Source organism: Nannospalax galili, unplaced genomic scaffold (assembly GCF_000622305.1).
Source record: "Nannospalax galili isolate Female #2095 unplaced genomic scaffold, S.galili_v1.0 scaffold517, whole genome shotgun sequence".
NCBI classification, from domain to species: domain Eukaryota; kingdom Metazoa; phylum Chordata; class Mammalia; order Rodentia; family Spalacidae; genus Nannospalax; species Nannospalax galili.
Genome location: NW_008340098.1, coordinates 819,039 through 833,492, shown reverse-complemented (window position 1 = coordinate 833,492; position 14,454 = coordinate 819,039). Strand labels below are relative to the sequence as shown.

Sequence of the window (14,454 nt, the reverse complement as noted above, 5' to 3'; positions counted from 1 at the left end):
CCAAACCCAACACACACACACACACACACACACACACACACGAAAGAGAGAGAGAGAGAGAGAGAGAGAGAGAGAGAGAGAAAGGAGAGCTCAATGGCTCTCATAAGCACAGATGAAAAAATCTTTAACAAAATATTAGCCACTGAATAGTAATATATAGATAGCACATCATGACAAATGGGTCTTATCCTAGGAATGCTTGACTCATATAAAAATTATAAAATCAAACTATTCACCATGTAAGCATGTAAGCACAATGATTAACCTGTGGATGCACAAACATATTTAATAAAATCCAATATCCATCCTTGATAAGAACTCTCAACAAGGGCCTGGAAAGATGGCTCAATGGTTAAGAGCCCTAGCTGTTCTCGCAGAGGACCCAGGTTCAATTCCCAGCACTCACATGGCAGCTAACAACCATCCATAACTCCAGTTTCAGGGGACCTGATGCTGTTTTCTGACCTCCATGGGCATTGCATGACATGGGTGCACTTACATATATGCAGGTAACACAGTCATACACACACACACACACACACACACAAATAATAAATGAAATATTTTTTGAAAAAGAACTCTCAGCAATGTGGGACTAGAAGAACTTCTTCAATCAGATAAATAATCTTCTTTAATCAAATAATCAATCTTCCTCGTCCAGAAATACTGAATGTTAAGATCACAAGCAAGGCGAAGTTGTCCCCTTGTACCACTCTGTTCATTACAACAGTGGAATTATAATTGGTGCAATAAGACAAGGAAAACCACAAAGATTGGGAAGGAAGATGTGAAAATGTCATTTATCTCAGAAAACCTTATCAGTTATGTAGAAAGTCTTAAAGAATCGATGTGAAAACTACTACATTTAATGAATAGAATTTAGCAAGTTTTCAGGCTATATGATTGACATAAAAAATAAACTTATACAGAAACTAACTGGAATAGAGAAACGAAAAAGCAATTATACTTACAATAGCAGAAAAATATAAAATACTTAGAAATAAGTTTTGTCCAAGACCTCGGCACTAAAAATAAAATAAAATATGAGAGAAATAAAAGAACATCAAATAGAAAATTAGCTCATGGTTTGGAAATTTCATGATGGTAAAGGTTTCAGTTCTTTTAAAATTGCTGTATAGAGTGAATACAAACCCAATAAAAATTACAACTACTATCTTGTAGACGTTGGAAACTATTTTAAAATTTTATGGACATACAAAGGCTAGAATCACAAGAATAACCTTGAAAATGGAGAAGTTTGGGGGGGGTCACACTATTTGATTAAAAAGCAAAGTTATGGAAACAAAATCAGTATAGCACTAACCTAAGAATAGATATATAGGCCAGTGGAGTAGAATTCAGTGTCCATGAGGGCTGGAGAGATGGCTCAGTGGTTAAGAGGATTGGCTGTTCTTGTTCGAATCCCAGCACCCACATGACAGCTAACAACCATCAATAACTCCAGTTCCAGGGGATTTGATGCCCTCTTCTGTCCTCCTCAGAAAGTGTACAACATAAGCACACATACGTGCAGGCAATACACTCATACACATAAATAGATGATAGATGATTGATAGATGATAGATAGACAGATAATAGAGAAAGAAAGAAAGAAAAAGAAAGAAAGAAAGATGATCAATAATAATAAATAATAAAATTTTTTAAAAAATAATTCAGTGTCCAGAAACAGGTCTCATGGGTAGACCATCAACTGTCTTGAACTCAAGGTACTAGATATCTAAAGGAACTAGACAACTACCTGAGGGAAAATGAACTCCGATTTCATACCATCCACAAAGATTAACTCAAGATGGATTACTAAAGCTAAACATTAAAAGGGTTTGAAGAGGTGACTCAGCAGTTAAGCAGAGTTTCGATCCTAAGACCTATGTAACAAGCATGGTGTGATTAAAGGCATGCTTGTAACCCCAGCACAGAGAAGGGCAGAGACAGGAAGAGCAGGGGCTTACTGACTATCAACCTAGCCAAAAAACATGAACCCCAAGTTCAGTGAGAGACCCTGCCTCAGATGAGTAATGTTGAAAGTGATAGAGGGAGACCCCTATACCTTTTTCTGGCTTCTGCACATGCACACAGGTGTGTACATCTACATATATGCATGCTCACATACCATACACACAGTCATACAAAAATTAAAATCAAAAATTAAAAAACAAAACTAAGCAAAAAAAAATCCTATGAATTTCTAGAAAAAGATATAAAATACCCAAAATATCTTTGTTGTAATCTTTGGTCACACAGAGATTTCTTTCTTTCTTTCTTCCTTCCTTCTGTTCTTTCTTTCTTTCTTTCTTTCTTTCTTTCTTTCTTTCTCATTTCTTTTTTAGCCCTGGCTGGCCTGGAACTCACTATGTAGACCAGGCTGGCCTTAAACTCAGAGATCTACCTGCCTCTACTTCCTCAGTGCTGGGATTAAAATTATGTGCCACCATGCCTGGCAACACAAAAATTTCTTAAAATATAAAAATTATAAATTATAAAATATAAACAACTCCAAATTAATTAATTATGTGTTCCAATAACTAAAAATTTCTATTCATCAAAAGAATATGAGATGGCAAGACCCACACAAGATGAAAATATCACATTTATCTGAAAAAGAATTGTAGCCAGAATGTATAAAGAATGCTCACAAGTAAATAATAAAAAGACAAATTATCAAAATGTAAATAGTCCAAAGACTTGAACCAACATTTCATGGAATAAGACCAATAAACATAAGTAAGTATGGTCAGCATCATTAATCATTAAAGATATGAAAATCACTGGGCATGGTGGTGCTTTGATCCCAGCACTCAGAAGCCAGAGGCAGGCAGGTATCTTTGAGATTGAGGTCAGCCTGGTCTATATAGTGAGTTCCAGGCCAGCTGGGACTACAGGGAGACCCCTGTCTCAAAAAACAAACACGAATACAAACACAAAGATATGAAAATCAAAGAAAATCAAATTTACAGTGAGATACTGTTTCTCATGTACTAAAACAGCTAAAAATGTAAATGTTAAACTGACTAAATATTTATGGAACATGAAATACTGAAACTCTTTTGACCTTACTGATAGGATTGTGAAAGGTAAAATCACTTTGGAAAAGTGTAATTTCTGACGAAGTTACACAGATACATATCCTGTGTTCCAGCAATCCTGATTTTAGGTATTTCCCCCCCAAAAATGAAATTTTACAGAGCTGGGCATGGTGGCACATGCCTTTAATCCCAGCACTTGGGAGGCTGGGGCAGGCAATCTCTGTGAGAGCAAGACCAGCCTGGTCTATGAGTTCCAGGCCAACTGTGATTACAGGGAGACCCTGTCTTTAAAAAAAAAAAAAAAACAAATAAACTAAATTAAAAAATGAAATCTTATGTCTACAAAAGAAATATTCACAAAAGATTTATTCAGCATATCCCAATATCAGGAGCAACCCAAAAATCAGCAGACTAGCCCCACAAATTGTAGTATATCCATACAATAGAATATTATCCAGCAGTAAAATATCCATGAATTTACCCTCCATATTGATGTGGTCTGCATCCGTAGATTCAGCTGAGGATTGAAAATATTCAGGAAAAAAATTGCATCTATATTATAGTCAATATTTCCTTAATAATACAGTATAGCTAATTATATAACATTTACATTGTGCTTGGCATTATAAATAATTTAGAGATGGCTTAAAGTGCATAGGAAGATGTATATAGATTAAATGCAGAAGCCACCCAATTTTATGTAAGGGACTCCAGTATCCAGAGACTTGGGTGTCCATGGGGAACTGGTTCCTGGAACCCTTCAAGTACTGGATGACAGCTGTACCGACATATGTAACAATACAAAAGAATCAGAAAAGCATTGACTAAAAGAAGCCAGATACACAAAAATGTATGTTCTAAGGGCTGGGGTGATAGCTCAGTTAGTAAAGTGCTTGAGTTTAATCCCTAGAACCACATTGAAAAAAGAAAAAAATCCAGGCATGGTAGCATGCACTTATAATTCCAGTGCTAGGAGGCTGGGACAGGATGATCCCTGGGGCTCACTGGCCAGCCAGCCTAGGCTACTTGGCAGGTTCTGAGCCAGTGAGACCCTGTCTCAAAAAAGGTGAATGGCACCTGAGGACCCACACCTGAAGATGTCCTCTGGCCTCCACATGCACATGCACACATGCACACACATGAGCATGCACCTGTGTACACACCCATAAAATGACCTTCTGTAGGCTACCATTTGTATCAAGTTTAAGACAGGAAAAATTAATCTTTGGTGATAGAAATTGGAACAGTGGGTATTTGCTGATAGTGGCAGATAGAATTAACTGGAAAAGGGTCCAGGGAATATTTTGAGGAACTGAAAATGGTCTACATCTTGACTATATAGTATTTATACAAGTATGTGCATTTATTGAAACTCATTAAAATAGACCCTTAAGATCTATGAATGTAAATTTTACCTAGTTAAAAAAAAAAAAAGAACACATAATCACACTTAAAATACCTAAAACTTGAATAAGATTTCAGAAGGTGGAGAGGAAAATTGTTTCTAATTATATGCTACTAAAAATACACTATAAACCTGATTCATAGTAGAGAAGACAACTTTTATATTTAGCACATGACTTAAAGGCTTAAAGAAAAGCCAAGACTGTTCCATAGAATGAGAACTATTGCCTGCTAAATGATAAACAATGTTCTGGTGCTGTTCAAAGCACTGGTGGAAGCAGAGACATTAAGTACTTTGTCAGAGGCATGTGGCTTGCATGTGGGAAAGCTGACCTAAGAGCCAAACAGCTTTACAACTCAGGGCCAGTGACACTGCTCAGGAAGCAAAATTTCCTGCCATGCAAGCCTGGAGGCCTGAGTTTTGATCCCCAGAACCCACTTAAAGGTGGAAGGAGAAAGCCAACTCCATGAAGTTGTCCTTTGTCTTCCACATGCACACATGGCTATGTACCCCCACACACACACATCATGCACACATGCACAATAATAGTAAAGTTTTACAAACACCTCTGTCAGCCATATGCTCATAGGCTCTTGGCTCTCCACTCAGACTTACTCCAAAACAACCTCTTGTTGACTGTCCCAAGGCCCCAAGGCACAAAATGGTCCAGCATGATTTCCCTAGATTGCAGATCTTGACTCTAAGACCCCAGGGTGGGGCCACCAGCTCCAGGGCTCCCAGCCATGAGTTTCAGTGCCAGGCCCACCTGACCCCTAACAAGGTCTGACTTATTCTCTTGCACTTAGAGCTACCTGCACATTGCCTCTTAGTGCTTGTGAATAGCTGGCCTTCCAAGAGAACGGGCTGACCTGAAGTGGAGAGAGTGATAATGTGTCAGGGCCTGCTCAGAGAATTGCTATAGAGTAATAGGAAGTGCAGATCAGGAACAGGAGTAGCCTGGTCCAGCTCTGCTGGGCCCATCCCAGGAAATGCACACAGTGAGGTGTTGCTGATTTTAAATAAGGCAAGGAAAGAATGAGAACAGGCCTCCGTGGCAAGGAGTGTTGTGCTCTGTCTCTCCCCTCAATGGGGCAACAGGAGCCATGGCTAGGACAGAAGGCTGGGTCCTGGCAAAACCAGGATGTAGCTGGAATTTGTCCTTGGGCCTTCTCCCATGCCAGATGGTCACCACCACCCTACCCTGGGCCCTCAGCACCTGAGCCCCACTTAGTTTTGTTGTTGTTACTGTTGTGTTTCGACACAGGTCTCATGGAGCCCAGGCTGTCCCCTGAGCCTTCCTAAGTCTTCCTTCAATGGTTGCTCTCTGAAGACAGATTGCTTAATTCTCCCAACAGCATTGGGATTCAGTGTGCTACTCCCAGCTCCGTCAGGGTCCCATTCTCAGCTCACATTTTGTGGTTTTATTTTTTGTTTTGTTGTTTTGTTTTTTGTTTGTTTGTTTTGAAACAGGGTCTCACTATGTAGTCCTGGCTGTCCTGGAACCTGCTATGTAGACCAGGCTAGCTTCAAATTCATAGAAATCCTTCTATCTCTGCCTCCTGCGTGCTGGATTAAAGGTATGTGCCACCACACCCAGCTAAGCTCCACATTTTTTAACTCTTGGACACACTCTTATCTCCTTCTGGAATCCCTGTCTCCCTGCCCCACCCCTCTGCTGGCCTATAGACTTGTTATTCCTCTGGTGTCTATGCTCATGCCTGGATAACTCCTGCCTTGACCTAGTAGTCAGAGATCATTTCTCCCTCCCCTGTGTTCTTGCTTCATGCCAACAGCCTAATTCTACCTTATATAAAAGCCTTCTCCACCACTGATATGTCCCCCTGTGGACTGCAATAAGCTCTTAAAGGCAGCATCCAGATTCCAATTATCTTTGTTGAGCTTCCTTCTGTGAGGGCTGAATGGCAGGGCTGACACAGACCAGGAGAAGAAAACCTCTTGCTGCCTATGGAAATGAAGGAACTTGAGGATGATTATCTCTCAGTGCCTGCCTCGTCTCAAAGGTCTGGCTCTAGCAGGACAACTGGAAACAGGAGCTAGTGTGTGCGGGTAGGATATTTTGTGCATTGCAATCACATCACATGAAAAGCTAAATACAAGCCCTGGGCTCAACTGTATATAGGGAGGTAGCTGCAGGGAAGGTTTTTTAAATGGCAATAAAATGACTTAAAAGTTACTTCTATTAAGAACCCGAGCCCTCGCAGGAATGGGTATATCCGGTAGCATGACATTCACTACACTCCAAGTTCAGATCTACAATGCACAGTCCATTTATTGGTTCAGAGAAGAGTTGATTTCAAACCAAGCAGCTCAGCTATCAGAAGGAAGGAAGATAGTATTAATTTTTCCATCTAAACTCCTCACCTGACTCCTCTCCACAGTAGGAAGAGGTTATTTTCTTTCAAGCTTAATTCTCAATCCTCCCTATGGCAAGAAAAGTGATTGGATATTGGGATTTTTAATGGTTTTGTCTGAAGTCATTTAAAATGAAGCTGAAATGTCAATAAGTAAGCCTGGTGTTGGATGGAGTGGATGGTAAGTGGAAGTGAACTTGAAACAAGATGAGGTTCATGATCCCTGGATAGCTGGGAGTAGATGGTGGAGGTCCCCTGGCTCTGTTCCAGTGAAGACAAAAGGACCACTTAGTGATCCTGTCACTGTCCCTAGCTTTCTAAACTATGGTTCTTCCAAAATACTTGTGTATATTTTATTTTCCTAATACATTGGCCTTTCCACTGTTTCTGCATGATTTGTTTTAGAAATATTCATTCATATTTGTATGAATATATTGCATACATCTGGAGACATATATATGCAATATATATGTCTCTCCCTGAGAGACAGGAGACAGATTTCAGCTCCTCCTGTTGGAGACTGTTCATCACAGCTGCATCCCTAAAGCTCCAGTCAAGGAGGTTTTTAACGTGTCTCCAGGCAAAGCTGTGATGTGTAAACTCTGCAGTGACTAATATCACTGTGTTTTACTTCCTCTCCACAGGGCTGTGGGAAACTCACAGCAGCAGAGGGCTTAAGCATTAGTGCTCCACATACATTTGAACCCAACACCACCTTGCAGGGCCCCGCCTGCCCTCCTGTGGCAGGGTTTTCACTCCTAGAGACCCATGAGCATGGGCATATCCCAGTCTCATTAAGACCTTCCAGGATGAAAAGGCCTTTGATTATTCAGAGCAGTGGGTCCTTGGGGAAGCCAATGCACAACTGTGCTCACCTGATTCTCAATTTATATTGCGTGTGCTGCCTCAGGGAAAAATTAACAGAAGCTCAAATCTCAAGCGCCATCCCTCATGCTTGCTCCTCCTCTGCTGCCTTCCTTAGAGTGCATGACTGAGATTTTTCTTTACGGTTTGTTTTGTTTTGTCCCTGGCTAGTGCTAAAGAGCCTTTCTGGTCTTGTCTTGTTCACATCCATTTTCGGTGTAGATGGCTTCTCGGCTTCATAGCATCTTCCTCATTATCTCAGAGGCAACCATGCAACCATTTCCACATATGCCCCCCCGCCCCACGCTTCTTCAGACACCTACTTGCCTATTTCTGTGAGCCTAATATCAAACCCTCCTGGCTTCCTGATCAGGGGCCAGCTCTAACTCCTGAGTCATAGAAGCCATTTCAAGGCCCTGGAAATCTCTTACTGGACAGATAAGCCAACCAGATATGCTGGCTCACACCTACCATCTGAGGACTTAGGGGCTAAGGCAGGTAGATGACTGAGCGTTCAAAACCAGCACAGGCTACAGTGTGACAGTCTCAAAAACAACAAAATAGCAGTTGAAGCAGCTGAGACCAGAGGAACAGAGTCAGTTCTGAAAGGGAAAGAGCCTGGCTGAGCCTCCCTCCTCACCCTCCTCATCCCTGGCAGGGGGAGGACCAAAGGGGATCATCCTCAACCCCTCCTTTGCCCAGTGCTAGCCAGGCAGGAGCTCCAGATCTTCCATGGGAGGAGGGCACAGCATGCTCCCTAGTACCAAATCCTGGCCTGGACACCCAGCTATGCCCACATTAATTCCCAGATGTGACTGAATTCAACTGGAGACAAGCTTTCCACGAGGAAGATCACTCGTTTAACTTGGTGAAGATTTAAAACTGTTTTCCTTTTGTGAAAATAAAGTATGATCTTAAAAAAAAAAATCACATACATGTTTAGGAGTACAGTTCAGAGATAAAGTGCTTGCCCAGTATACGCAAGATATGCTAGTTTATCTCCAGTACCCACCCCCATTCATGTACAAAGCCAGATGATGTGGCACAAGCCTGTAATCCCAGCATTTGGAAGGCTAAGTTAAGGAAACAATGTTGAGAGTTTGAGGTTAATTTAGGCATGAGACTGTCTCAAAAAAATCAGATCAAAACAAACAAAAAAACACTCCATGCAAGCTCAAATCAGAAAAATGCTAGTATAGACAGTGGGAATCGGGTAAGAAGCCCCAACTAAACCTAAAGAAATGTTGGCTACTGATGGCTGCTGAGAGGAGGAGAGACCATCTCTTTCGAGAACAGAACTCTTGGTAGGTTAAACAGACTCCAGTGGATGGACCCACACTGAGGGAAATTTGGGGACACAAATTAGACTCTATAGGCCTGATTATAATATGAGAGTACATTAAATTGGGTGGAGCAATGAGAGGAGGTACAGATAGGGGAGATGATCTAAATACCATCAAATTATATTATATGAAAGTGGCAAAAATTCTGGGACTGAAGAGATGGCTCAGTGGTTAAGAGCACTAACCCAGCTTTGATTCCCAGCACCCACATGGCAGCTAACAACTGTCTTTAACTCCAGTTCCAGAGGACCTGATGCCCTCTTCTAACCTCTGTAGGCACTGCACAACACAGGTGCACTTACATACATGCAGGCAACATACTCAAACACATAAAATAAAAACAGTAATAAAATATTTTAAAAAAGAAAAAAAATTCAGTTAAATTTTTTTAAAAAACAGCAACAAACACCCAAACAAAAAAGCTTAAAAAATCCATATAGAATATACATACTATATAGTAAAAACTTGAAACATTTACATATCTGTACTATCTACTCATTCCAGAGATGACCATTTAGTCATTGAGGTCTTTGTCTATGTACATGCAAAATATGTGCATGTAATTGCTGCTGTCTAGGAGCCTGAACCAGCTGCTACTAGCAGCTCTCTGGAACTCCCGAAGTCAGAGCCTGTAGCTCCCAGAAACTCTCCGTTGCTTTCTACCACTCTGTCATTCTCTGCTAGCCACCCTCAGTGTTACTAGCCCTGGCTGCTGGCCACTTTCAACAGCTGCAGTCTTTAGCGTTAGCACATTTTGCGTAACAAGCCCAATCTGCTATACTCCAGGTGGAAATCACTGACATGCAAACTAAAACCATCTGAAAGAAACTATTAGGCTGGGTGTGGTGGCGTACACCTTTAACCCCAGCACCAGGAACGCTGAAGCAGGCAGATCTCTATGAGTTCAAGGCCAGCTTGGTATACTTAGTGAGTTCCAGGCCAGTCAGGGCTACATAGTGAGACCCTGTCTTAAAAACAGCAACAAACTGTATTTGGGCTTACCCTGCAGTGTAAAGGGGAGCAGTACATAGACTTCTCAAAAAGGGTGAGGGGTGCTGCTTATACAGAGAAAGAGGGAGAGCTCACACATGTTTAGTGTCCTGTTGACTAACTGGTTGACTTTATACATAGTCATTCTAGGCTGCACAGACATACTGGGTCTGCCTGCTCTGACTGGCTGTCAATGGGTAGAGGCTGGGCTGCTTGAGGACCCTAGTGCTCATATCAGAGTCTGTGGGATGACTCATCTGGAACTACCACAGGGCATCTGAAGCCTCCATACCCAAAGCAAAGTCTCCAGGAGGAGTAGTAGGTCATCTCTTAGGGGAAGCTGGACCCTGCTCTTGTCTCACTTGTCCCAGGCTTTGTTGGGGAAGGAGCTCCTGGGATGGCTATAAATATGGTCACAGAAGGGGGCTAGACTCCACAAAGCCCCACCAGCAGGCAAAGGGCTTGCTGCTCTCTGGACCAGGCAGACAGGACAACCAGCATATCTGGAGGCTTGCAGGAGGCCAAGTGAACCCCCAGGAGTGGTGAGGTGAGAAGAGAGCCCCCCAATGCACTCTTCTACTCTGACCAACCTGGGTCTTCCTAGCTTTTAGTGTCTCTCTTATAAAATGGAGCTGATGGCCTTTGACATGTCTACCTCAAAGGCTACTGAGACAGATAGCAGGCTGTGTGGGGACTCCCCTCATCCTGGGGAAAGCTACATAGCCATTGGGTCCCATGGTTATGACAAGTGAGTTAAATGCTGTTAAGATGGCTCTCAGGCTGAGGTGCGACCCCAGCAAATCTAGACAAGTCTGACTCTATGGTCTCCTCTCTTCCCCAACACAGGGCAGTCCTTCTACTCCCGGGTCCTGGAGAACTGTGAGGATGTGGCTGACTTCGATGAGGTAAGGTGTCTGAGTCCCTCTCCCAGGCCTCTCCAGGAAGCACCCCTCCCTGACCTCTTGGGTGGGCTCTGGTCCCAAACTCCAGGTGTCTGACTTCCTAGCCTCATCTCTGGTGGCTTCCTGGAAGGAGGTGTGGTTTATGAGTGTGGAAGAGCCTCCATCCAGAGCCCCCTCAGGAGTCTCCACAAAGCCGAAACCCATGCAGTAAATAAATAACAGAGTTGAACAAATCAGGTCTAACTTGGCAGCCACTGCCTAATCCGGGCCCATTTGTTTCTTCTGAAGAAAGGACCCACAAGGGCTATGAGGACTTGGTGTGAGGCTTTGACCTTTAAGAGCCCAATGGGGTTTCCATGGGGGTCTTTCCTCAGTGTCTTCTGGAATCCGTAGAGTAACCAGGCAAAACCCACCTGCTGTTCAACATCCCACAGGACCCACCCTTTCTAAAAGCATCAGGGTATGTCTCCTGCCTCAGTCTTCAGAAACTTCCTGGATGGGATCATTGCAAGACAAACACATACAGTGGTTTCCCCAAAGCCTATACTTCTTTTGAACTACGGACTTGGAGCACTGAGTGTAAAAATGGTTTGCGTGTCTGCGGTGCATTGTCTCTTTGCCCCCTGTGAGGCCCCACTTTGGTTTTTCAGTATGTATATGTGTGTATTTTCTCTTTGCTCTCCATTCTTTCCCCCCATTCTAATGTATTTAATGTCTTCTTTCTAGTGTCCTGTATATTCTTGCAAGGTTTGGATTGTTGTAAGCATATGTTTATTTACTGAATGGCAATATGCTAAATGTTTTCTCTTTGTTCACTGTGTACCGTTTCTAAGTTCCATCTGTGTTGCATAGTGCTGCTGCTTGGGACACAGTCAACACAAGATGACCAACCATCCTGGCCTGCCTGGGGTACAGAGGACTCTGAGACTCAGACTTTCAGTGCTAACACTGGGAAGCCCTGGACAAGCAGGATGAATTGTCACCTGTCCTCTCTACCAGGCAGGTTCCCTAGCTCATCCCACTAGAAATGCAGTAAATAGTCTTTGGCACCTGTGTGAGGATCTCCCAGGTATGAGTACCAGGATCTGGAATCTCTGGTTCAAAATGTTTGCAGACACTTAATGAGACCCAGCAAGACCACAATCTGTGCTTCCACGAGCAGAGTGTGATACTTCCTCTGCCCACATCCTCATCTGTAACTGACATCTCCCAGCCTCTTGATTTTAACCAGTCCAACAGGGGTCTCTCACTTACTGTATACTTCTCTGATTACTAATGGATTTGAACATCTCTTAGTATGTCTTTAGCCTTTTAGTTTCCTCTTTTGTAAGTTTTCTGTCATATTCCTTGCATTTTACCAGTTGGGAGATCTGGTTTTTTTCTTACTAATTTTCAAATCTTCTTTGTATATTCTAGGTATCAATCTAAGTTGGTCTTAGATATTGAAAATACTTGCTGGGGATTTAAGTCAGTTGATAGAGTGCTTGCCTAGCATGCACAAGCAAGTCCTGGAATCAGTCCCCAACTCTGCATAAACAAGACATGGTGGCACATGCCTGTAATCTCAGTACTAAGGAAGTAGAGGCAGGAGGATTAGAAGTTCAAGGTCATCTTCGACTACATACTAAGTTTGAGGCCAGCCTAGGCTACGTGAAATCTTGTCTCCAAAAACAGGAAAGAAGGAAGGAAGGAATGAAAGAAGAAAGAAAGAAAGAAAGAAAGAAAGAAAGAAAGAAAGAAAGAAAGAAAGAAAGAAAGAAAGAAAGGAAAGATACCTTCTCCTAGTTTGTCATCTAACCCTGAATTGGTGGTATAGCTCATTGGTCAAAAGTTCATAATCCTCAGATGCTTTCACATATTGTTCAAGTCTTTTCTTTCTACTACATTACAAATATGCAATATTTTCTGAGTTCTAGTTATATCTTTTACCCTGTATTTGGTATTAGATAGAAATCCAGGTTTATTTTTTGTATGTAAGGAGCAACCTCTCTTGCATCATCTTCTGTCCACTTACTATTAAGGTATGTGAGTCCCAGCCTTCTGATCTACCCATTCGTCTGCAATCTGCTCTGTCACTTTCGTTAAGTCGCCTCTTCTGTGTGTCTTCATAACCTCTGTCTTAGTTTGCTTTCTATTGTTCTGATAAAACACTCTGATCAAAATCAACCTGGGGAGGAAAGGGCTTATTGCATCTTACACTTCCAAGTGATAGTCTATCCTTGAGGGAAGTCAGGCAGGAACCCAGGGCAGGAACTGAAGCAGAGACCACAAAGGAACTTGCTCCTCTGGCCTGTGCTCAGCCTGCTTCCTTATAAAACCCAGAACCACCTGCCCAGGGGTGGCACCACCCACAGCAGGCTAGGCCCTCCCACATCACTCAACAAGCAAGAAAATGCCACACAGACATGCCCACAGGCCATCTGGATAGAGAAAACTCCCCAGGTGAGGCTCCTTCTTTCCAGGTATGTCAAGTTGACTGCTTAAGCCAACCACATCTTTTCTTTTTCCTTCCCAGTAGTGGAATCAGACTCAGAACCTTGCACACAGAGGCAAGCAGTCTAGCCCTGAGCTTCATCCATCTTCTTCTTTTTAAAAGTTAAACTTTTATTCTTCTAGGTAACTTTTAAAATAAATTTATCAAATTCTACAAAAACCCAATTGGGATTACTTTTTTCTTTTTTGAGACAAGCTCTCCCTACATAACCCGGATGGCCCTCAAATGTATGATCCTCCTGCCTCAGCCTAGAAGTCTCTGGAACAACACATACAAGATAGGAATTATTCTTCCTTGACATTCTGGAAGACACAAACATAAAAATATCCAAGTCTGGATATTTTGGAAAACTATGATTCCATTTCCAGTTTCTTTTCTTGTAACAACTCGGGCATTCATATATTTCCAGGCATTTTTACATTTCATTTAAGTTTTCAAGTTTATTAGTAAACACACACACACACACACACAGAGACACACAGACACACACACACACACACACACACACACACACACACGATCCTAATATTTTGAAGCCATTTAAAAAATCTTTATTATACCTACTGGCTACCGCTCCCTTTTATTCCGTTTCTTGGTCAGTCTTGCTGAAGGTCTATCTCATTACTCTTTGTAAAGAACAAGATTTTGCCTTCATTAGTTTCCTTTCGTGGTAGTGTCTCCAAGTCATTGACTTATTCCGCTAGTTATTTCTCTTCTATTTTGGTTTTCTCTGAGCTTTTTTTTTCTTCTTGAGTTGAGTGATAACATAATCATTTTTTTAAAACATTTCTTCTTTCTTAATAAATATACTCAAGGGGCCAGAGAGATGGCTCAGCAGTTAAGAGCACTGGTTGCTCTTGTAGAGGACTGGGGTTTGGTTCCCAGCACCCACATAGCAGCTAACATCATCTGTAACTCCAGTTCCAGGGGATCTGATGCCCTGTTCTGACCTCTGTGGGCATTGTACAACACAGGTGCACTTACACACATGCAGGCAATACACTCATGCACATAAAATAAAAATAATAAATTTTTTTTAA

General features: G+C 42.1%; 1 protein-coding gene across 10 annotated transcripts in view; it reads left to right on the top strand.

Annotated features, from left to right (window-relative positions):
* Positions 1 to 14,454, top strand: part of Otof (otoferlin) — a 230,539-nt gene that overhangs the window by 139,001 nt on the left and 77,084 nt on the right. For all 10 annotated transcript variants that reach the window (XM_008835010.2, XM_008835006.2, XM_029564463.1 and 7 more), the window contains one exon: positions 10,865 to 10,923. In XM_008835010.2, coding sequence (XP_008833232.1) covers positions 10,865 to 10,923 — 59 coding nt within the window. The remainder of the gene's footprint in view (positions 1 to 10,864; positions 10,924 to 14,454) is intronic.